This window comes from Perca fluviatilis, chromosome 22 (genome assembly GCF_010015445.1).
Source record: "Perca fluviatilis chromosome 22, GENO_Pfluv_1.0, whole genome shotgun sequence".
Lineage (NCBI taxonomy): Eukaryota > Metazoa > Chordata > Actinopteri > Perciformes > Percidae > Perca > Perca fluviatilis.
This window is the reverse complement of record NC_053133.1, coordinates 24945772-24970923: the sequence shown is the minus strand read 5'-3', so window position 1 is coordinate 24970923 and position 25152 is coordinate 24945772. Positions and strand designations below refer to the sequence as shown.

The 25152-nt window shown below is 42.4% G+C and overlaps 2 protein-coding genes and 1 long non-coding RNA gene across 3 annotated transcripts in view; 2 read left to right on the top strand and 1 right to left on the bottom strand.

Moving 5' to 3' along the window:
• The first annotated feature begins 2817 nt into the window (after positions 1-2817).
• On the top strand, positions 2818-7507 carry msl2b (MSL complex subunit 2b). Its single transcript, XM_039790943.1, has 3 exons — positions 2818-2830; positions 2886-4144; positions 5530-7507. Exons 1-3 carry the CDS (start codon positions 2818-2820, stop codon positions 5824-5826), a joined length of 1569 nt encoding a protein of 522 aa, XP_039646877.1. The 3' UTR covers positions 5827-7507.
• Positions 7508-12373: 4866 nt separating this feature from the next.
• The window catches only part of tnfsf10 (TNF superfamily member 10), a 13798-nt gene continuing 1019 nt past the window's right edge, over positions 12374-25152 (bottom strand). The window contains exons 2-6 of the mRNA XM_039789973.1: positions 24911-25036; positions 18450-18495; positions 17889-18005; positions 16266-16510; positions 12374-14424 (exon numbers count right to left, since the gene is read on the bottom strand). Coding sequence (XP_039645907.1) covers positions 14215-14424; positions 16266-16510; positions 17889-18005; positions 18450-18495; positions 24911-25036 — 744 coding nt within the window. The 3' untranslated portion in view covers positions 12374-14214. The remainder of the gene's footprint in view (positions 14425-16265; positions 16511-17888; positions 18006-18449; positions 18496-24910; positions 25037-25152) is intronic.
• LOC120552179 overlaps positions 16427-25152 on the top strand; it is a 26174-nt gene continuing 17448 nt past the window's right edge. Inside the window, exons 1-2 of the long non-coding RNA XR_005637971.1 lie at positions 16427-16558; positions 18915-18993. This is a non-coding gene — a long non-coding RNA (uncharacterized LOC120552179). The remainder of the gene's footprint in view (positions 16559-18914; positions 18994-25152) is intronic.

Here is a 25152-nt window from a genome sequence, read left to right as displayed (position 1 = left end):
CACTCTGGGAGTCTACCAAAAGCTGCAGGAGGACATAATATCGGCTAAACCCTCGGTTTTCCTGCTACATTCCCACCGAGGCGAGAACGAGAGACTCCCGCTAATCCGAGAAGAGGGGAAGCGGCCTGCTTTTGTAGCCGGCTTCTCGGTGCTGCTCAGGCGGTTAGCACTGTCACCAGAGCCCGGTGCTTCCGCTGGTTTGTTTTTCTTTACACCCACAAAAGCATCGGAGCTGTGAAATTATTTCTGTTTTAATAACCACAATCTCTCCATTGCCTATTTCCCTTCATATCGGCGCGCTGCTGTCGGTATTTGTCGCCCAAGAGGACCATTTGAAGCCGGGGCGGCCTGTTTTGTTTTCGAGCCGCCTTGAATCTCCTCGAACAATAACACAACCATAACGAGCCTGCTGGGGCTGCACTTCCCAGCCAAAAAGGAGCCACGGAAGCCTCTGTCTGAGATAATAAATGCATTGTGTGACACCAGCTTTGGGCCGCGGTGAAGACCCGGGACGAGTATGCATGTGGACTATGGAATTATCGAGGAGAAACCACTGCAAACCGGAGCACTTTGTAACGAAAGCCCCTGTTTGAATTTCGGAGTTTTTGCTGCTTGCTAAACAGCTGCAAGAAACGTTATTAAAAGGCAACTGACGGAAGAATGAGCGCTACACTATGCTTTGTCTAATCATAACTCACGGACTGTATGGAAACACGCCGAACCGACTTGGATGAACCGATTGTTTATATGCATGCCCGGCCTGCTTGTGAGTGCACATATAATCTTTCCAAAAGCAGCGGTACTCTCAGAGCTGGGACATTACATCGAGGATGGATCGGATGTGATTTGGGATGAGTAACCTCGATTGCTCCCTGCGCAGACTGCTATATATGTGGGGTTTATCGACGGGGAACTGAAGCCGTTATATCCATCTATGCTCTCTTCAAAGCCACCAGACTCCATTGACAAAAACAGTCATTTTAGCGGACAGATAACGGGACTTGCTCGTCTACCGTTGCCTCGATCGGTTAGTTTGTTTGTGTTATTGTGTGGCTTTGGTGTTTTATCGTATTAATACATCTTAACGGACCGGACCGGACTGGAGCCCCGGGACAGGCTGCTGAGATGAACCCGGTGAATGCGACTTCTCTCTACGTGTCCGCGAGCCGTTCAGTGCTGCAGTGCGACCCCCGAGACCCCCGGGCCCTCGCGGAGCTTTGCAAGCTGCTGCCGTTTTTCCGCCAGTCCCTGTCCTGCTTGGTCTGCAGTAAGTGTGTGCGGATATATATATTTTTTAAATTTTAATGTGATAATATACTTCAGTAAAGGAGTGTTTTTGGAGAGGTTTTCGTGCGGTGTTGTCAGCTGTGGGAGCAAACCTTTAAATAATGCTGCTTTCATGAACAGTCAGAAATATCTGAATCGGCGGCACTACAAATAGGAAGTAAACAAGTACTTCAATATTTACATTTTATAGGGCACATTTTTCTTTACTACATTGATGTGGTAATCATAGTTATCAAGCACTTTTCATTTAATACTTACCATCCAAAATATATTGTGTAAATAAATATATTGTGTAAATAAATATATTGTGTTAATAATCTGTATATGCATCATATTTTTACAGCTAAAATGTGATTTATAAGGAAAAATCGATTTTAAAACATTTGGCACCATTAAAATCAGTCAAATAAAATTACAGAGAATAAAATATATCCAATAAAATAGTGAAATTAAGAAGTAAACATTAGAACGGACATAAAACCCAGGGGTAACTTTGATACATGTTTAATGATTGTTTTGGAGAAGTGATTTAAAATATGATTAATACTTCTATGTTTACTTAAATAAAAGATATGTAAACTTCCTTCGACCCTGTTCAGAAATAACTTGAAGTAAAGACTAAGAATCATAGCACACTCACTTAAATAGATGTCAAGGCGTGTTTATGAAATGTGAAAGTGCCTTTTCCGAAGCGCAATGAACGCATCATCATTCTCAGCTACACCCATCATGACACACCCCCCTCTGTGTGCTATTTGGCAGCATCGGGCGTTTCTCTGTGTGTCATTGAATAACTGTCCCTCCACACACTGGAGATTATGCACCTAATTAATCTCTTTCACATTTTCCCCATCCCCAAATACACAACAAAGTAAAGTATATGCACAAAAATAAAAGTAGTGTTTATACACGTTAAATATAAGTGGTATTAAAATAAAAGCAGGCTGTAAGTCAAGCAAGGGAGCGTTTCTGCGCTTAGTCTGCTTGTGTCAGGTTGTAAATAAACCTTTTGATTTATTTTGGTGGTATATTTAATGCATGCTTTTCACTGCTTATACATAATGCAGGAGCTCTCCCTTAACCACTTTGAGTGGTTATACAGGGACTATCTCCTGGGGTAAAGGAGATATTTGTGTTGCTGTGATCACAAAAGTATTGAGAAGAGCATCTTCTATTAAACTCACAGATAATCTCATCCGCTGTGTAAATCAATCTGTTAGTTATGTGGGAATTATCAGACAGGCAGTGCAGAGTGTGTACGGTTGGTTGTTTCTCATGAATGGACCTTCAACCCTTTTTTTTCCCCCCCTATCTGCAGCTGCACTACCTAGCGACCAGCGTTGCTAAGGAAGCTCCTCTCAAAGAGCGGTTGTCATCCAGTCTGGCAAGTTGCCAGGCACCGCTCAGGTTTACAAATACACATCAGTATAGGAAGCTATAAAACACAGCAAATGAGGAAGCAATATTGTTTATAAATCGTTAACATTATAAAGCCATACTGATAAAGCCAGGGTCATAATTTATCAGATCATGTGGGAATATTGTCGAATGTCATTGAGTTATTCTGACCATTTTTTGTTATATAAGTTTAATCTTAGCTGATCGGAATTTACTGATAATTTATTCATCATTCTCCTTATTTTCATTCCACTGTTACAGGAAGCTCTGTCTCTACATCACGCAGTCGCCGCTTGCCCCGCACATAGCCAGCGCCGCCAGCGAATCGCCGGACCTCCAGGCCATCCTCAATGAGGGCCTCACGTTGGCTGAGAGTGAGCCGGAAGCCGAGGACATCTCAGATTCGGCCGGCCTGTCACAGACGGCCTCCAACTCCGATGGCGCCCAGCCTGACGAAGCTCCGCTTACCAGGGAGCTCAAGGTGGAGGAGCCGAGCCCCGTCGGTGTAAACGGGCTGCACGATTGTAACGGTCTGCTCAGTTCGGACTCTCTGCAATCCATCACCGTAGAAACAGGTGGAGGTGTTGAAAAGCAGGAGAGCTTTTCGGAGGAGATCCCAGTGTGTGTGAGCCTCACAGGGGAGGCGGGGCTCTGTGACATCAGCACTTTGGGGGATGACCTGAAACATGGCGGGGGGCCGTTGTTGTTGAGTGTCGAGGAGGTACTCAGGACTCTGGAGACGGACACTGACCCTGATCCCTCCCCCCAGGCGGACTGCCCCCCCACTGTACCTCAGTCCAGCCTCAATGGGCCTCATTGTCCTGGATCTGACTCCTCCCACTTTATCCCCTCCCTCCCCCGAGGGAACAGCCCTCGCCCCCTCCAACCTCACCCGCAGCCCTCGCTGCAGCCTCCTCCTCAGCCCTCCACAGTCACCCCCCACGTTGCCCCTCGGTACCACCGTAAGCGCTCCCGCTCAGAAAGCGACAGCGAGAAGGTGCAGCCCCTCCCCATCTCCAGCCTTTTACGCGGGCCTCCCCTCGGTGCCAACAGCTCCCCCCATCACCCTAACCCCGGTGCCACCACTAAACAGGAGCCTAAGTTCCCCACAGCCACGCCCCACCCACACCTGGCGCCGGTGCCAAATGGTGGTCCCCCCAAAGTGGGCAAGACTGTGCTCATCACAAACAAGGGGCTGAAGAAGACTGTGGAGCACCACGGGGGCCCCAAGAAGGCTTACACCAAAGCCAGGCAAGGGACCCCCAAGCCCCGCACACAACCCCGCGACAGAGTGCCCCCACACCCCCATACTCACCCCCTGACACACCCACCCAGCCCCTCAAAGCCACTGTATAAAAAACCTGTAGAGAAGAAGGGCTGCAAGTGCGGCCGGGCCACACAGAACCCCTCAGTGTTGACCTGTAGGGGGCAACGCTGCCCCTGCTACTCCAACCGCAAGGTGAGAACAACGCTGGCCCTGCTCCCAGCCCCCTTTTCTAATTACAACACAAACCCCTCCCATTGGGTGCTGTGTTTGTGATGCTGCTGCCACAGCCAGAACCACTAATGTTTGGAAATATATCTTAATAACATCATACATTATGTATTAACAAAAGTGAATTCCTACCTGGGGGCTCATCACAATTAACTGATTGCTTGTGTTTGTTTTTATTGCACTGTAGTTTAATTATGACTAATTTAATTTGCTTCTGTGGGAGTAATGCACGGGGATGAAATATTGTAGACACAGTCATAAAGAGCTTTGACTGTAAGGGAAGTTAGACCTCTATAGCCGTTGTTCCACAGCACCCTTTTCATGGTGATTTTCTCTTCATGGCAACCTCTCACTCACACACACAACACCCACACACGTGCAACCATTCCAGCTAAAAATGACACCATGAATATCTATCATAAGAATATATTTTAATGAACTCACAAAACAAATGAATATGCATTTTCTTGGCTCACAGTAAAGCAATAAGATGTATAGGCCTGTATTAAATATTCAGAAAAAAAGACAAATTTACTGGCTTGTTTGAGCTAGACTACTTAGCAGTTTTGCAGCTAAATATTTAAATTAAACCTGTAATAACGCCTTGTTTTTTATGTGGTGAAAGTTGTTAAAAATGTCAATGAACAAGGCCTGCCAGGATACCGCTGCAGTTTATAATAAATGTTGAAATCTGCTTTACAGAAGTTAATAAGAGAGAGTGTGTGTGTGTGTGTGTGTATATATATATATATCTTTATCTTTTTTCAGGGCATTTTCAGCCTTTATTTTGACAGGAAAGCTGAAGACATGAGAGTAGGGGGGGGTGTGACATGCAGCAAAGGGCCGCAGGTCGGAGTCGAACCCGGGCCCGCTGCGTCGAGGAGTATGTATGGGCCCCCGCTCTACCAACTGAGCTATCCGGGCACCCATAAATGTATTTTATGGTTGATTAAAATTAGCAGCAGTATTGTTTTCATGTCTAATACTACAGAGAATGACGAGTTCAAAAGTGTGTCTTCGTGAAACCCACTTTGGTGTTGTGGCATTTGAACCTTCTAACCTTTCTTCTGACAAAATGATCTGAACTCAAGGTCCGCTGACTCGCTTGTTTCGGAGCTTTCGACCATATCCCACAATCCTTGTCAGCAGATGTTGTTTGCTGATTTTTCATAGGACTGTAGAGGTTTTAAACTTCATTTTGAGCACCTCTTCTGTTTCATTTTGGTTTAATTGACATTGATGGTTCATTTTTTATGAAACAACCTTTTTTTGTTATGGGACAGCCTTTGGGTGAACTGTTATGTCATTATTAATTATATCCTGTTATTAATTCTGGTTGTTTTTCTCAGGCGTGTCTGGACTGCATCTGCCGTGGCTGCCAGAACTCCTACATGGCCAACGGCGAGAAGAAGCTGGAGGCCTTCGCCGTGCCAGAGAAAGCTCTGGAACAGACTCGCCTCACGCTCGGCATCAACCTCACCAGTATCACCGCGGCGGCCCTCCGTAGCCCGGCCACCAGCTCCCCCAGCACCCTCCTCAACGTCACCACGGCTACAGGGGCGCCCGTCACGGCCACCTTCTTATCGGGGGCGGGGCACGACAACAGGGGCTTTGACGATTCACTGGAGATGCGGTTTGACTGCTGAGGTCTCGCCCCGCCCCCCCCCCCCTACTCCGGTCGGTCGTTACGCACATTCCCCACCCCGCCAGCCGGGCGTTACCCAGCTGGGCGTGCCAGGGACCTGCGGCGTCGGAGCCAGAACAAGGCAGCTACAGTGACTGGCGATAGCGAGGGTCACCAGCGGAAGCTGGGGGAGTCGCCCTGCGTCCATCGCCCCAAACTGCACCATGCTTGTGGTCTTGCATACAGATACAGTGTGGAAGAGAAGGAGAAAGAGGAGATGTTGCGTTACTGTATGTGCAGAGATTTCCTTTCAGTGGGGATAGTTTCTTTTTCTGTTTTCTTCTCTACTATGGGTAAAATGTAGAGCATGTTGTGTAGCTACGTTGGGTGTGTGTGTGTGTGTGTGTGTGTGTGTGTGTGTGTGTGTGTGTGTGTGTGTGTGTGTGTGTGTGTGTGTTGTGTGTGTGCCGTGTCGCGTGTGTGTGTGTGTGCGTGTGTGTGCGTGTGTGTGCGTGTGTGTGTGTGCGTGCGTGTGTGCGTGCGTGTGTGTGTGTGTGTGTGTGGAGAGGGATGACCCTTATTAGCAGGAACGAAGATATCATCATCAGAGACTGGTGTAATTTATATAAAAGAGAGAACTTTTTGTACGTGGACGTATCGGTTTCCATTAAAGAAGACATTTTATGATATATTTTATAAGTTACATTAAAGACCAATGGAAGATGGTGCAGGGGCAGACCTGCATTCAACCAGAAGATTTTCACACAGGTAAAAAGGTAGATTGCATTTTTTTGTCAGTTCTCCTCTCAACCTCTAGAAGTAAAACAAAGACCCTTGAAGAAGAAGAAGAAGAACAACAACAACAACAACCCGACCTGTACCGTGATAACATTTTTGATATCTTTCGCTGTAAGAACCGGGAAGTGATTTTTAACACCACCAGCCAAATGTAAGTTTCCGTTTTGTCTGTTGAATGTTTATACTCTGTGAGCCACTATCAGACACCCAAACATTGTTCTAAGATGTTATTGTATACTAAAAAAAAAAGACATTATAAAACTGATAACCTGGTGAATTTTGGAGTCAACCAACCATTGTGGCTGGTGGAGGACAAAACGTCTGTCCCTGGTTGTTTGATAGGCCTATGTAGCGAGGATGCGAGTTAACCCGTTTAATCATTTGTGTGTTCCTGTATTAAGCACTTTTCCACTTTTCTACACTGGCCACACAGTTTAAAATCCACCATATTTCTGGTCTGTTCTCTCTCTCTCTCTCTCTCTCTCTCTCTCTCGTGTTTAAAACTCTGGTTGATTGCAGGCCCTGCACATTTTGTTATTCACAAGTTTTTGGTTTCTGGAAGCTACACACATGCTGCTAAATACCACAAAGGACACTAGAAGGAGAGCACACCTGTTTTCCTTGTCTTTTGTTCTGTTTTTGTTTTTAATAAGTTGCGTTAACAGCATTTGCAGTATTTATTGGACGTCTGCTAACATAGGTTACGGGCCGGGCGTCAGTCTGGCCCACTCTGCCTGTCGAGTGTCGATCCAGTCTGGACTATTTCTGTCTCTGTTAAGTTGCTGTCTCCCTTCACCTTAGTGTTAGTCTCCAAACATTTTTTTGTTATCCATCGGGGGCATTTAAATACCTGTAATATATCTGTAACATATTTCCACAAAAAAGAAAGAAAATCAAAAACTTAACAAAAGTCTTGTGTGATTATTTGTTTCCCTCTTTCTGTAGTCTGAAGCCTCGTCGGACTGCTTCAGATAAACACTAGAGAGCAGCGTTGAGCTTCATGTTGCATATTTTTCATTCAATAAACACCAGCAGTCGGCAGAACAGTCTTAAAAGGTCCCCATGACACGATGCGCTTTGGATGCTTTTATATAGGCCTTAGTGGTCCCCTAATACTGTATCTGAAGTCTCTTTTATATAGGCCTTAGTGGTCCCCTAATACTGTATCTGAAGTCTCTTTTATATAGGCCTTAGTGGTCCCCTAATACTGTATCTGAAGTCTCTTTTATATAGACCTTAGCGGTCCCCTAATACTGTATCTGAAGTATCTTTTATATAGACCTTAGTGGTCCCCTAATACTGTATCTGAAGTCTCTTTTATATAGGCCTTAGTGGTCCCCTAATACTGTATCTGAAGTCTCTTTTATATAGGCCTTAGTGGTCCCCTAATACTGTATCTGAAGTCTCTTTTATATAGACCTTAGCGGTCCCCTAATACTGTATCTGAAGTATCTTTTATATAGACCTTAGCGGTCCCCTAATACTGTATCTGAAGTCTCTTTTATATAGACCTTAGTGGTCCCCTAATACTGTATCTGAAGTATCTTTTATATAGACCTTAGTGGTCCCCTAATACTGTATCTGAAGTCTCTTTTATATAGACCTTAGTGGTCCCCTAATACCGTATCTGAAGTCTCTCTTATATAGACCTTAGTGGTCCCCTAATACCGTATCTGAAGTCTCTCTTATATAGACCTTAGTGGTCCCCTAATACCGTATCTGAAGTCTCTTTTATATAGACCTTAGTGGTCCCCTAATACCGTATCTGAAGTCTCTTTTATATAGACCTTAGTGGTCCCCTAATACCGTATCTGAAGTCTCTTTTATATAGGCCTTAGTGGTCCCCTAATACTGTATCTGAAGTCTCTTTTATATAGGCCTTAGTGGTCCCCTAATACTGTATCTGAAGTCTCTTTTATATAGACCTTAGTGGTCCCCTAATACTGTATCTGAAGTCTCTTTTATATAGACCTTAGTGGTCCCCTAATACTGTATCTGAAGTCTCTTTTATATAGACCTTAGTGGTCCCCTAATACTGTATCTGAAGTCTCTTTTATATAGGTGGAACGGTGGGGTTGTGGCCTTGACCAACTGCCACTTTGCTCGTTTGAAAGCCATGATGTCTCTCTCTCATCGGTGGGCCAAATTCTCTGGGCGGGCAAAGCAGAGAAAGGGGAGGTAACCTTGCTCCTTATGACCTCATAAGGAGAAGATTCCAGATCGGCCCATCTGAGCTTTCATTTTCTCAAAGACAGAGCAGGATACCCAGGGCTCGGTTTACACCTATCACCATTTCTAGCCACTGGGGGACCATAGGCAGGCTGGGGGAACTCATATTAATGTTAAAAAACCTCATAAAGTGAAATTTTCATGCCATGGGACCTTTAAATTGTTTGTTTAACCCTTGTGTGGTGTTCAGGTCTGTGGGACCCATTTTCAATGTTTGCTAAAAGAAAAATTATGCTATTTATTCTAACTCAAACTCATTGGCTTTGGCTCATTTTCTGTGAAGAACATAAAAACTAACTTATTTTCAATGAATGCACATGGTATCCCCCCCCCCACACACACACACACACACCTCCCCCCACACACACATATAACTATTACCTATGAGGTGTTTGGGTCTACTGGACCCGGGTGTATTTAAATGTAGGTGCTATGAAACTTTGTTGTCTCTTTCTGCATCTGCTATTCCCACACAAGGTCACAAACTTGTTACATTTCAAGCACTTTCACCTGTTCTGATGAAGTTCTAAGAAATAAGCACCAATAATGATCAAAAATCTTGTTTCTATTTTTATACCTTTTTATAATTGAATTTCCTTATTTTCTCACAAAAAACAAATGATCATATGATCATAAATGTGATCTCACAGGGGTAAATAAAAAATATGAACTATAATTGATGTATATGTCATTGGTAATTGAGCTAAAGTAAATTTTTAAATTTATTTTGACATAAATTGTTATGGCTGTATTGATTTAAAAGCCTAATAATGTGGTGGGTCCCCCAGAGCCGGGAACATTGGCTGTGGAACAAAAATATGAACACCACACAAGGGTTAAAGCTTATTAGACCCAGAAAGAGAAGGACTGATCTACAGCGTTTTGTGATCTGAATTTGAATAAGCCAGCCTTTTACTGACAGATCTCCCACTGCTTTGATATCTTTATTTCAGCAAGCTGCGGCTCTAAATTTGAGAAATGTGTCGCACATCTCTTCTTCATTAAATCATGCTTTATTCAGCAGATGTTTTCCTGCCTTCATCGGCGTGTCTGAGGTTGTTTACAGTTTCCTTTCATGCAATCCACTGATCATCGTCACTGATTCAACAAACACCTTTTTAAAATAGTTTTTACACAACAATATAACTCTTAGTGGATACAGAAATGTGCCAGAAAGGTAGATGTGCTAGATGGTAACGTTCTGTGTGTTTCGAAATTGATGGTGATCCGTATGTGGCGTGACTGATCAGCAGACTGGATAAAAGAAAGCTGGAAACAACCTCACATACGCTGATGAATTCAAGATGTTCGGTGAAATCAAAAATGTTGGTAAGTTCCTCCTGCGGTGTCTTTATTTCACATATTTACAGACAAAACCACCTGCTTATTTACATTCACATTTAGTTTTGGTCTCTCTGGCAAACGATACAAATTTAGTGTAATTGTCTACAACCTGACTAGAGTACAGTTGTCTCCTTTTTTGATGCCTTTCAGGTGGTGGAGGTCCAGCTGACGTAGAAGACTGACTGCAGGTGGATGTTTCCAGTTTTTTTTCCATATGGAGGCCCAACGTATTGTAAGGTACTGACTGCATCGGAAGTGTCTCAGGTTATTGTTTCGCTCATCAGATCGAAAAAGTTAGACGGCTCGGTTAACATCCACCTCACAGTCAACTCAAAAACCACAGATTTAATGTCTGTACATTCATATTAAGGAGCACAAATAAGACCCTGTTCACATCAACTTTAAACTACCATTTTACATCATGTTTGGTCCTGGAGTATAGGTTTCTCACTGCAATTTTCGTGAATACCAACATTTATATATATATAAAAAAATTTAAAAAAAACATTTGAAAAAAAGTCTATACATTAGTTGCAAAAACAAGAAATTAAAAAAAGGTCTCGTAATGTGATATTTACATAAGTGCTACAGTGAATGCTGCTTTTAAGGAGAACTTATTTGGAACTCTTTACTGCTGACGTCTTTTTTTGCTCTTCTCAAATAGAGTTGGATAAATCTGTGAATTTAACTGGACGGTTCATTCTCGCCCCCTTGGCAATAGGAGTTTGACACTTGTGAGATTTCTTCTAGAGCTTTCAGCCACATCTCATGGCTTTCATTTGCCGTTGGCGCTTGCTCAGTTCCGAAACCGAACTAACCCAATTAAAACACCGAAGCTAAACAAGAACACGTATAAACTAAACGATGGAGGCAGCGGTAGAGCAGAAACTCCCGTGTTCTGAGAGGTAAAATGAAGGAGTCTGGTGGAAGAAAAGAGCAGAGATAACGGCTTCACTTCCCCGTCGTAAAGGGCCGTCTGACAGCAAGGTAAAGCGTTTTCTAAATATAGCGCACACTTGAATGGATATAGATTTCTTTAGGTGTCTAAAATGCATTTAGCTGCTGCCCCCGTAGCTAACACACTGATTATGGAGAAGTAGCTCATACAACCACACTTCAAAAAATCCAATCTATCCCTTTAAATGGACATTTAAACGTTACTTCACCTATTAGGCGATTGCAAAATGAATGGGACTCTAATGGAGCTAGACGGCTAAATTTGTCTCTTTCGCCTGATTGCTGTTGACAAATCTCAGATTTGATTGTACTTTTTGCAAGTTCAACATGGATTATAGGTCGAAAGTTGAATGAACGAGTACTTGTGTCCTTTCGATTTCTTACAGGTTGAGTCGTCGTTGCCCATAACACGCTAGCACTCTGCTAATGAATGCTGATTGGTCACTGAAGGACGATCGGAGATCCCGCGTGACGGCATCGAGCGGAACCAGAATGTCAGAGTGAATATTTCGGCGTAGTCTTTAAAACATTAGCAAACACCCAGCAGTGTGTATTTTCTTTGCCTCCTCTTTCGAATGCAACAATCAAATTACTAGACAAAAAAAATTCTATCCTTCTATTCTGCCCTCGCCTGTGAGCGCCCCCTATATGGAACCAGAGTGGAACTGCAACCAGTTCAGAAGCCGGAAGTATCGAGACAGTGGAACCTCTTCCCTTATTAGAAATTCTTTGATCTAACCATCCTCACAGGGTCCTCTTATGTTCCCCACTTCAAAACATCCAAACTATCCCTGTAAGTTAAGAACATTTTGTCAAACTACTAGCCTGACAAGCCAGACCCACATCAAGATGTTGGGTCCGTGAACTCACCATTGGCAGGGCTCAATCAGAGGGGCGGAATAAACGGCTGTCTTTCAAATTCCCTCTGCCCGCAATAGGATAGCGCTACAACCAGGCAGAGCAACGAAGAAGATAGCGAAGCTAGTTGAATGATTAAACTCCGAACACATCTTCACCTTTTTTAAGAATGACTTCAGTGCCGTTCTTTGTTCTTTTCTCAAAGAAAAGCTGAACTCCTAAGCCCCGCCCACCAATTCTATACACGTTGTGATTGGCCTGACCAGAGTTTGGTTTTTCCAGCTCGCAAGTCAACGGAGAGTGCCTAGACCCCCCCTGGCTGCAAATTAAATTTGCTGCCGCTAGGGTGCGTCTAGATTTCTAGGCTATCAAACTACTATTTCCTGAATGAACCTTCAATCAGTTCTGTTCATTGATTCATGCAGCTCTCCTTTAGATATAAAGGATCATTTTGGTTTACATGTCTTTTAGCATCAGAGGATTTGCTGCACTGTTCATTACAAACGGTTTTCCAAGTCTGCAGCGTATCCAACACGACATGAATGCCTGAGAATACCAAGCGCTTAGGAAGCTTTCAATGCACCGTTTGGAGAACGATTAAGATGAACGAGCCAACAGCACAGCGAGAGACTGCGGGCGCTGCTGCCAACAAAATCAAAGCACACAGCCAGATTTGTGGAGGAGCAGCGTTTTAAAATGAGCACTGTAAAACTCGTGAAAGAAAAGGTGGCGATCTTACACCCTTAATATTTCAACACAGCTGTCAACTAACTGTCTGAAAGGCTTGTAATGTTAAGCAGTAGCCCATGATCGGTAAACAGAAGTTCAACATCTCGCTGAGGGAAAATGAAGACGGGAGTTCATTGAGAGCTACAGACCCAGATAAAAACACAAAATATAGCAAAATATTTACATCTTTACACAAACACGCATCCAGGGACTCAGATAATCGCTAATGTTCAGCTGATAAGAGTTTTACACAAACAATTCTTAGAGGCAGACCCCAGTTTTAAAGCATTTGCTATAAAATCAATAAGATGGATCAAGTGTAATGTTTTGCCAAAGGTCTGAATTGCTACCAACTTTCCTTTTTCTAGAATGAGAAAAGAACAGCTCCCCTTTGTGCAGAATCTGTGAGCGGTTAAAGATGAGTTTTTGAATTGGAGAGCTGAGTTAAGAGGCAATTTAAAGTACTTTGAATCTAAAACAAAACTTAAAGTTTGAAAATACAGTCTAGCTTTGTTAGATCATCACCTAAACCTTTGTATATATTTGTTTCTGTTTCCATTTCTGTATTTATTGTTTATTTCTTATTAATGTTAAATGTTTGTCGACGTATGCACCATTTACCAAGGCAAATTCCATGTAGGTGTAACCTACTGCGGCAATGAATTATTTTCTGATTTCTGATTCTAATCACATAAAAAGTCAAACATTTGGAAAACCAATAAACCATATTGACCATGAACATAGCTTGATGGTCGCTAGAACTTGAGGTTGTATAGGCTAACTGCTTCAAGGATTCCCTGTTTAAAAAAAAAAAAAAAAAAGCCCCAAAATCCCAGGAACAGGACAGGCGAGAATATACCCAGGCAAATCACATCTGAATTCAGCCTTTGTGTGCAGAATGTCAGCTCAAAAGCATAAAACAGAGTGAATATTGTTTTGTATATTTTGTAATAAGGTTTTTTTCTTAGCTGTTCAAGACCACTTAGCTCTGCACACTTTAGACTTTAAAAAACGTAGAATTCTGCCTCAAAGAAAAGTTCATACAACAGAAACTTTAATCTCTGTCAAATCCAAGCCCTATTAACTTTAATACACTGATTGATTAGCACACACACACACACACACACACACACACACACACACACACACACACACACACACACACACACACACACACACACACACACACACACACACACACACACACACACACACACACACACACACACACACACACACACACACACACACACACACACACACACACACAAATCCATAACAGTCTCTTCTCCACCCATGAAACCAGTGTTGTCAAAATTTTGTTCGGTTTGTGATCCTGAAAAACAGAAGGACCGCCTTCCCCGTGACTCGCTGTTGCAGTATTTTTCATTAATAGGAGAAGTCTAGAGGCTGCAGCCATGTTTACGAGACGAGATGCATCCATCACAAACGTAAACAGCGTGATGGTCGATTCCCGAGTCCTGCATGCGATCGTCTAGCTGATGAGAAACGCCCCGAAGAAGCTGCTCTTCTCGTCCATGTCCACAGCAGAGGCGTTGGTCACCGTGACGAACAGGCGGTCGCCGTTGCTGAGCGGGAACAGCCCCCCCTGGTGGGCCGAGTGCAGGGAAAACTGGGAGCCCCGGGACCAGCAGGAGGTTCGGCTCGTCTTCATCAGCAGAATGGGAACCGGGTAGGAGCTCACCTGGCGGGAGAGGGAGAGGTTTGATATGTGGTGGACAGAGTGAGGCGCTCATGGCTGGTGGGTCAGAGGAATGACAGGTCGGATCAATCAGGGCCAGGGGCGGGGCTAGAAGGGGGGGCACGGGGTGGCACCGGCCCCCCTTGATATATGATCGGTGCCCCACCCAATCCATTGGTAGTTTTAAGTGCCAGACTGAGCCTATAGAAAATGTGTATTGCTGGGCGCCTGGTTAGCTCACCTGGTAGAGCAGGCGCCCTTATATAGAGAGTTACTCCTCAATGCAGCGGCTGTGGGTTCGACTCCGATCTGCGGCCCTTTGCTGCATGTCACTCCCCTCTCTCCCCTTTCAAGTGTAAGCTATCCTATACAAATAAAAGGCCTAAAATGCCCAAAAAATAATCTTTAAAAAATAAAATGTGTATTGTATTTGTATATACACAATTTGTTTAAAATGAAAACAAGTAAAACTAATAATGAATGTGATGTGTATTATTTAGCAGAATTCCATTGTGTTGTTCTATCCTATCCAATATTTCCTATATTTCTAAGCAGGTTTTCTATGCTGTAACCCCCCCCCCACTCCTTAATGATTATTGGTCCCCCCTGTGCCACCCCACTTAAAAAAATCCTGGAATCGCCCCTGACCAGGTCGTAAAGAATGGTTTTTTACAAATTACAATATCGAATCGCCTTCAATCCTCTGAATTCTCCTCAATCTAGCATCCAAGGATTCACCTCTTGCAGCACGATACAAACGCCCCCTCTATCCTTCTAACGCCCGGTGACAATGACTGCCTCGGCCGTCAGACGGCGTGGCAAAAACGCAGGTCTTCCTAATTATTTTGAATGGGGGTAGTGCGTTTAGGCTGCAGCAGTGGGGTCTGCAGGGGGCAGGGGGGGTAGCCAAAAAGAAATGCAGCAGCCTGTGTCGAAAAGTTGAGACGATTCAACTCCACAACCTGATGTCACGCTGCGGGGGCCAATCACGTAACCGGTGACCGGACACATTTTGAGGCGGTGTGCGAGTCCCGTACAGGAAACAGGAAACATCACTGCCATCTATCTCTGCCACAGGAACGTTTTAAAACCACCAAACACAAGCACTGAACTGCCCGGGAGTTTGTGTAACTGCTGACTGTCTGCCAAACAACAAAGCACAGACCCCCCTCCGTCTAGTTTTATATGAAAAAGCAGAAAGTGATTGTTATTGGCTGTTTGCCACGCTGTGATGCAGTTACACACTCACTGTCTGGATCCACGTTGGTCAGAAGATCTGATTAGTCAGACCACCATCTGAAGTTACTCCTCGGCTGTGAAGCATCGGTCTGCCGTGTTTTGCGATTCAAATTTAATTTGCACACGGTCAAGTTGCACTCCGTGTAAACACAACTTTGCTCGTCTATTCTGGCTGGAGACCTTTGTTGCACGCAATTCCCCTCACTGTCTCCCCGTGTTTCCTGTCTGTCTCTCTGCTGTCTGGTACCAAATACGGGCTAACAAATCTTATCATACAAGTGTGATGAAGAAATGAAGAAAAGTAAAACTAGGTGGTAAAATCCGAGGTAGATGAAGTAGAAAAAATCTAAATAAAATAGAGCCCTTTTAAACACTTCTACACTTTAATTCCGAGGGGAAAGTGCAGTTCAAATATTTATTAAAAACAACTTGCGACAACAGACGTGATTCAGAAAACCTGCCAGCTGATGAGTCAAATCCAAGTCGAGCCAAATAATTAAAAACATAGACGGGTGGAGAAACAGCAACAGAGCAAAATCGCACAACACAAGGCGAGAAGAGTTGAAATCAGAGAGTGTAAAGTCTCGCGGTGACCCCTTTCTCACCTTTTTATAGACGTACTGCAGCAGTGGCCTGCCCCTGTCCTCCGCCTCCTCGCCGTCCTCGCCCTCCTCCTCCAGGGAGTGGGTGTGTCTGAAGTACGTCTGGGCGTAGATGTAGTAGAGGCCGGGCTGCGGCACCACCAGCTCCCCGTCCACCAGCTGGACGTCCTGGAGGAAGGCCAGCCCCTTCTGCCCCTCCCACCATGAGATCTTCTGGCCCTGAACTCGACGCCCAGCGGAGACGGGAGCTGCGGAAAAAAAACAAACCCAACCGGAGAAACATCACAAGCTAGAAGGTGAGGATTTGTTGTGAAAGCCAGTTCCCACCAAGAAAAGAAACACAGCTTAACGGTGACGATACATATAGGCATCGTTTGATTTGACATAAAATGCAGCGATTCAAACCAAAGTGAACGGATGCAGTGTATGTAGGTCTTCTAGCCTTAGGTCATTTGAAGGCCTTGGCCTTGACATAAATATTGTATATTTATGTGAAATGTGTGACTTTTGTAGGTTACAGTTGGGAGATAGTAAGTCAACATTGTAAAAATGGATGAAAAGCAATGAAAAGTCAGGATTGAATAAAATGTAAACTACTCCTTTTAAGCCAAAATTATGAGATTCTAAGTATGAATTGTGACATTTGTAAGTCACTTTTAATTTTTTTTTTAAGATTCTTTTTTGGGGGCTTTTCCCTTTATTTAGACAGTGACAGAGGATAGACATGAAAGGGGGAGAGAGATGGGGGATAAAACGCAGCAAAGGGCAGCAGATTGGATTCAAACCCGCGCCGCTGCAAAGGACTCAGCCAACATGGGGCGAACGCTCTTACTGGGCGAGCTAGAGGCCGCCCCTGTAGGTCACTTTAATTATAAGATAGTAAGACGTACGAAATGTCATTTATGCCACATTTCCACTGCACGATACGGCTCGCCTTGTCTCTACTCGACTGGCTTTTTGTTTTGGTTTTCCCGTGTGTAAAAGTTGTCAATGGTACCTGGTCCCTTTTTTTAGTACCACCTTGGTCGAGGTTCCAAGTGAGCTGAGCCTATGATAAAATAAAAAAAACGGCAGATCCACAGGGCAACGCTGTGACGTTCAGCTGAGAATCCCGCCTACACTGAGAAAGTACTTAGGGAGTTATATCTGCAGTGGAAAGGGAAAACAAACAAGCACCTAGTACCAAGAGAGGGAGTTGAGTCGAATGGAAAGGCACCATTACTAGCTTATAATTTTGACCTGCTGTACCGTCGGTATTTTTTATTTTTATAATTTGTAACTTTTCATCTGTAGGATTTGTAGCAACAAATTATAGAAAATGTACTTTTCCTTGCAAAACACATCTCTTAGATACTGCAAAACAGTCCCTTGCAGGCACTTAGATGCAACGTTTCAGTCTGTGGGCCTTCATTGATTAAGAGTCAGACAGAATTAAAATAGCTACATTTAAAAGGCACTGTGGTGCAGGCTGATTCAGTTCCCAAAGACATTTTGGTCTGTGCCTAATGGATGACACCCTTAAGCAAAGCAAATTTAGTCAGACTCTTGTTCCAATCGATCACTAATTCATTTGAAATTGTTTAATTCAGATCACCACTGTGTGCAGTTAATTTCTGCAGGACTCACCTCCTCCCTCTCGCTCCAGCTGGGGCACGAAGCTGCCAGTGACATGGGCCGCGACTTTGGGGCGGGGCGAAGCCCTGTCGACCATCACAAGCGAGGGCAGCACCCGAGATACTTCATCTAACGTGAAAAAAAGAAGAAAGAATGAAACCGCATAATTAACACACCTTTGTTAACAAACCACCGCATTCAAGTTTTTGAAGGAAATTTAAGTATTTTATCTGCACCAGAAAGTTCTAGTTCATCTAATAAAAAAATACATATCTTAAACATACAGACAGTCCTAGGTCGGTGTGTTTAAGTTTTCGGTTACACTTTATTTAAAAAGGTATCTACATAAGAGTGACACGACACTGTCATGAACGTGTCAAACATTATAAACAAGTCATAAACGTTTATGAGATAACGCTTCTTTTAGTAAGTGTCATTCGGTTTTTGTCATGAAAAGTTGTGGTTAGGGTTATTGTTAGGGTTCATGTGTCCTGACAGTGTCATGTGTTCATGACAGTGTCATGTCACGCTTATTTAGATACCTTCACGTAGAGTGTTACCAAGTTTTCTCACCTCTGACTGCCGACGAAATCTGCTTCTGGTAACGCTGAGACAGAGACTGCAGGGTGAACAGCAGAAAACATTTATTAAAGCCTTAAAAAGGTGCCGTAGGTAAGACTTCTAAAACTAACTTTCTGTCATATTTGCTGAAACTGACCCTATGTTCCAGTAGAACTACATGAAGCAGGTCATTAAAAATAACATATGGCTCCTCTGGCACCACCTACAGCCTGTAGTACGACTAACTGCGTGTCAATCACTGCTCATGCACACACATTCATTCTCCCTTGTGGGGGGGGGAGGGGCTTAGGAGACCGTTTGGGCTTCAGCAGAAAGGGGGGCAGGGACTGAGAAGTTGTCGTTCAAATTCTTGTCCTGGATCTTCCCAATCCTACCTACGCTACCTTTAAAATCCAACAACAACAAAACACTCCTTTATAAATGGAATAAACATATGTAACACTTTGTATTCCACAGGTCTACCCAGCAGCCTTTTGATGGCTTTAACCCTGAACTGAAATCTGGATCAGGAATAAGAAGGAGCCTCCATGTTCAGGTCGGTAACAGATCCTTCCCTGGTAATTGACCCCCTCTCCCTCTCCCTCATGTCTTAAGCATTGGCTCCAAACAGATGCAACAACTGCCAACTGTAGTGGATTGTGGATGTGTTTCAGTTAAGTTGTTTCCAGAAATGTAAAAGAAATAGGAAAAACATGATGGTAAAAAAATGCATTCTGAAAGCATTAGAGAAGAGAGAAATCTTTTTCCGTAATATGTTAATTCTAATAACTAACTTGTGTAGAAGCAGAAACGTTTTGTTGCGGTTCCTATTGGTTGCCAGTAGAGGTTACAAGGGTTAATGATTTCCCTTTCAAAAATATTTGTACAGCTTCAGCAATAACTGAGAGGGAGGTGAAAGAAAACAACTAATTTATGAGCTACATTTACCTGCAGTGAGCCAGCGTGAAGCAGAATTTATGGGTAATGCCTCTCAGACAGTTAGTTTCTCTTCAAGTTTGTAAGACTTCTTTTTGAGGATGAAGTTTAAACGGAAGACCTGCAGGTTTTTACTAAATGTGGAGCATCTATTCCTCATGCGCAAGCTCAAACAGTGTTGTTAAATTCAATTTCAAATACTACACATCTTCCAAAATAAAACTACACAAACTGGAGGTTTCTTCCATTTGCAATTTTAAATCATAGTTTTTTTTAACATCGTTTCTTGAGTTATTACCTTTAACTTAATATCTGGGTTCATCTGAATCAACTGTGAAACTCTCTTTAAAACAGATCTCAACAAGTATTGTATGGATTGACCTTAAATTAAGTTCCGACGTTCATGGTTTCCAGAGGATGTTTCCTAATGACTTTGAAGAGCCTCGGTCTTCTCTTGTCGCGCCACCATGAAGTTGATGTTTGTGGTTTTAACCCTTGTGTTGTCTTCCTATGACCATGCAACTTGTTGTCCTCCCAGGTCAAAAATTAACACTTTTTGGGGCGCTTTTTTCAACTTTTTTGGCGCTTTTTCCTGTGCTTTTTTTTTTTTTTTCTTCACCCAACACCAACTTATTACCACTTTCTTTTAAACCAATCATTTATATGAAATTATATCTAACTTTTAAGTTAACAAGCAGAAATTATGAATTATTTTTACTAATAGTTAACATCAGAGGAACGTACAGTATGTTGAAGTTTAGTCAGGATACTGTTTAAAAACCATTTCAATTGTTTTTTTCAAATGCTATAACATTGAATAAAACACCCAAAATTCAATAAAAGCAGTGAATTTATCATTTATTTTACTTGTGAAGCGCGTTGTATGGAACCATTCATGTTATTTTTGGGAAATTAGGTCGAAAACAAAAGCTTTTCAGACATTGAAATTTGGAAACGGGTCAAATTTGACCCAAGGACAACAGGAGGGTTAAGTGAAATGTCTCAACAACTACCGAATGGATTGCCATTACATTTCCTTCAGACATCTCACATCCACCTCAGCATTAATTGTTAATAACTTCGATGATCCCTCAAATATATAATAGGTAATATTTCCGCATTAAAATGTCAAAAAACGACTATGAATGTTATACTATTTAGTGCAGTTGTGAACTACAATATCCCAAATGTTTCCAACAATGTTCAAACCCAGAGAGATCTGTCATTTTATTCAAGGTAACGCTCCGTTACATTTGGTCGCCTGTCGATGGCGTCGTATCCCCTTTGTGCATGCGTCCGCGTTGTGGTCGTCTGCCAGAAGCCACCATAATTTGACTTTTCATCCGGTTTTAAGTCACATTTTAACGCTTTATAATACACATTTTCAGGCGTTTTTTACACTTGGTCCGGTTCAGCCCTCCATGTGCCCTCCAAATGTAATTGCGATTTTCCTCCCAGATATTGCAATTACGATTTGATTTGCGATTCTTTTTTTTGTGCTACATATTGCACCTTCTAGGATCATGCAAAGTAATAACAACACAAATGAAAGATAGGACATTTCTGTAAACAATATGTGGTATGTAACATTATTCCAGCATTTATTTTATGAAATATACAGTACATTAATATATAATATAATAATGAAAAGAGGAATAAAAAATGTTAAATCCAATGTTTGATGTCAAACACCAGACATTCAACTAAACATTTCACATTAGATTAATGGCAGTCTTCACGATTAGCTAATCGCATCCTTTTAAATCGCGATTTCGATTTGAAAACGATTAATCGTTCTGCCCTACTTTTGCGCATATGTGAACACTCCAAAGGGACTCAGAGTCCTCTGAAGCGAACCATACTCAGACCTCCTTGGGAGGTAGTCTGAGTCCTCGCATAAGTGACATGGGATGTACCCACAGACTATGGTTCTCTTAACCTGTGCATTGTGAACGCAACACGCTTCAGGTTCCTTTTGCCTGAGGCCCTGTCAGAGCTGAAGTGAGTTCTCTTTTAAGTAAACTGACAACGTGAACACAAAAAGAACCGAGTCCCTTTTCTGTTGGTCCACGTTAACTGAGTTGACCAAGTTTGGTTCCTTTAAGAGGACTATATGTGAAAACACCCTTAGTCATCGGACGTCTGGATCTTAAGTTTTAAGAGAAACAAGCTGAGCAAACGTTAGCGGCAGCTCGGCCCGCAGCCCCTCTGCAGACGAGCCCAAAAGCGTCGGAGAAACACAGATTTTGAACGAGAAACTGCTTTATTCAGTGTTGTACCATGTTTAAAATCAGCAGGTCCATTTGTTTTGGAGAGGAGGAGACCGCTGTGGATAAAAAAAAACTCCCAAAAGGAGCAGAAACTGAACCGTAATTATCTGAATGATAAGTAAACCGCTCAATAAAATATGTTTTAGAAGATATTTGGAGTATAATCAAAGCCGGACCCAAAATAACAAAATTACATTTTCAACTTAGAGGGAGCCTTAAATGTGCTTTCACTCTGCGCTCCGAGTTAAAAGCAGAAACTGAACAGTCCTACTAATATGTTTATATTCTGAACTAAATTTAATCAAGTAGCTCTGGCGGAAAGTCCCCACCGTGTTTTATTCAAGAGAGCAGCAAAGTCAATCATAGGAGAAGGAAATAAAAACAAACAATGCACACAAATAGAAACTAAAGGCAAAGTAAAATGTGCGTGTGTGTGCGCGTGCATGCATGAATGCATGCATGCTCAGGCCAGATATCAGTAATTTTCTTTAGCTCTGGGTACTGTGTGTGTGTGTGTGTGTGTGTGTGTGTGTGTGTGTGTGTGTGTGTGTGTGTGTGTGTGTGTGTGTGTGTGTGTGTGTGTGTGTGTGTGTGTGTGTGTGTGTGTGTGTGAGAGCAGGTGAACACATTCCTGTGCTGATTAAACCACACAGGATCACATCACATCTCCAGCTATGAAGGAGCTCATTGTGTGTCTGCAGACAGTGATTTGGATCATTTCAACATTTTTCTTCTCCTGTTAATGTTCAGAGATCAGCAGCACAGGAAGCCCCTAATAATTCTATTAGAATAATTATAATAGCTTCACTATACCGCCCTTACAAGGACCTACTGTCCTTAAATTCCCTTCGTTGCAACTCGTTTTCCTTATTGTCAACAAATTCCATGAAAGACCAAAACCAACAACATGTTAGCCCGTCTCTCAACACTGTCTGACCTCCTGTCTGTGGCTCTCAGCTCCAAGATCATTGGTTTCTACTGAAGACGTAAATCTTTAAAACACCCCACAAATATACTGTATAGGTTTATATTTTAAACAGCTGCTGACTGTAGTTTTTATGGCAAAAAACTTTCTTGGGGACTATTTTCGGCGGCAGATTCATCCACATTTGGTGCTCTAGTGAGCATTTGTGGCAGCAGGACGGTGTGTGTGTGGGATTGAGTCAAAGTAAACTACAGTGTGTGTGTGTGTGTGTGTGTGTGTGTGTGTGTGTGTGTGTGTGTGTGTGTGTGTGTGTGTGTGTGTGTGTGTGTTCATGGAGATTTAGGAACATGTCAGCCAATGCAAGAGTGTGGCTAGTTGATCTAGTTTTTATGATTCATCAAGCTGTGGTACACACACAATACTTGTTTGTTACTGTTTATAGCTCCTGCTGTCATATAGGTGTGAACTGCATAAATTCACATCTTTCCGGGCAGGAAGGAGGACTCTCTTTTTATACACTGTACATTAAAGTAGATTTTTAAGCAGTTTTACATGATGTAACTTTTTAATGTCAACAACACATACGGCAACTTCTTGCTCATGTTGAGTAATGCAATACACAATACATGTTAATCTTGGAATTAATCTTTCCAGGTTCACCTAATTTCTCTGATGAAAACAGTAATACAAGGAGAACTCCAATCCCCTAGTGGATGTAGTCTACTGTATAAGCAATTCATGACAATGCAGAACTTCAGTCTCATTTATGTGAAGGATCATTACTCTGACAACAGCGAAAGAGAAGACGTTCAAAAGCCATGAATAGACTTATATGGCTGTAGTCACAGTGAATAGGCAGAACAAAAGCTTTGGGAATTGCATCGCACGCTAGCTGCTAATGCGGCAATATTATTAGTCATAAAGGTGTGAACTTTTAACACACCTTTTTACCCAGTAGCATATGCATAACTGCACCTCTTAGCAGGAGGAGAAAACTCCTCTGTCAGTATGAGAAATTACATTTTTTTTGTACACTGCATTAAAATTTGTAACCCTCTTGTTTTCCTCAGGTCAAATTTGTCCCATTTTCAAAAAGTTTTTATATCAGAAATTTGGGTTTCAACCAACCAAATTATCAAAAAAATAATAACTTGGATGGTTTCATACAACCATTACTCTTCACAAGTAAAATAAATGATCAGTTCACTACTTTCATTGAATTTGGGTGTTTGATTCGATTATATAGCATTTAAAAAATATATTTTTATTAAAGAACGTTTAAAAAAAGTGACAAAAATGTAAAAAAAAAAAAAAAGTGAGTAAAGATTTGGAAAAACAGCTGCAAAAACGTTGGAAAAAGTGACCAAACAAATGTGGAAAAGATACAAAAAGTGTCGATAAAGTCGACCAAAAGTCGAGTTTCATTTTCAATTTTGACCCAGAAAAACAAATGGGAAGACAACACAAGAGTTAAGGAGTTTTACATGATGCAACACTATTATGTCAACAAGAAACACTGCAACTTCTTGCTCATGTTGCAAGCAAATATGTATATTCATTATGCACAAAACTCTAAAACGATAGAAAATAGGATTTAAGGGGAGGGTGTGTTTTCAGGTGTTATACTGCATGTACAGTATGTAAGTCTCTAGAGGGAGCTGTGTGAAGTCTGATCAATCAATCAACTTGAGCGAAAAGCATCAAATGCTCACATTTTTGAGGAGCTGAAACAAGAGAATGTTTGGCATTTTGGCTGAGGGCAGCGACTGAAACAATTGATCGATTATCAAAATAGTTGCAGATTAATTTTCTGTCGATCGACTGTTTGATTAATAAACTAATAGTTTCAGCTCTGAATGGGTTTAAACTCTACTTTACTGTACGCATGACTCAGTAATTGGCAGGACTGAAGTCTTCCTTGACTCAAATGTAATCGCCAGTTGTAAAAAAATAAATAAAAAAGTACGATCAATAAAGAGGCTGTGTAATAATAATGATAATAACATTAAAGCTGATTTATCATTTGCTTTATTGGCCTTTGCATCTGAAGTGTGGGGGGGGGGATTAGTAATGTCTCCAAACTCCAGTGGGTGGGGAGATTTAATCCACAGCAGACTGGGAGAATGAAACGTTGCTTAGAAAGCCAGAGATCTCAGCATCTGGCCAAATAATCACTCAGTCATTAATACTGAGCAACAAATACTGATATGCAAAGGTCATTCTGGTGAAGTCATACTTGATACAGCTTGAAAGAGAGAATTACAGTCAGGTTTTGAGATGTATACGTGTGAGTTTGGGAGTGCGGAGCTCAGCGTTTTGGAGTTACTGTCGCTTCAGCGTACCTTCTCAATGAGCAGGTGAAGCTGCTGAGTGACCTGCCAGCACGGATCCCCCCGAACAGCCGTGATGCTCTTCAGTTCGCCGCCCGTCAGACAGGAAACACTGCTCCTGGCGAACGTCTCCTTCATCTACAACAGAGTGGAAACACCAAGAAGAGCAGCAAACAATTAGAACGAATGTCTCTTTTAACTTCTCATCAAAACACACGTGAAGAAGGAATTCCTTTGCTTTAATGCAAAAAAAA

What these genes read in the sequence shown, in the direction of transcription:
- msl2b (XM_039790943.1), top strand. An exon ending in CCTGCTACTCCAACCGCAAG is followed by an intron (nt 4,145 to 5,529) that starts GTGAGAACAACG and finishes TGTTTTTCTCAG; the next exon opens with GCGTGTCTGGACTGCATCTG.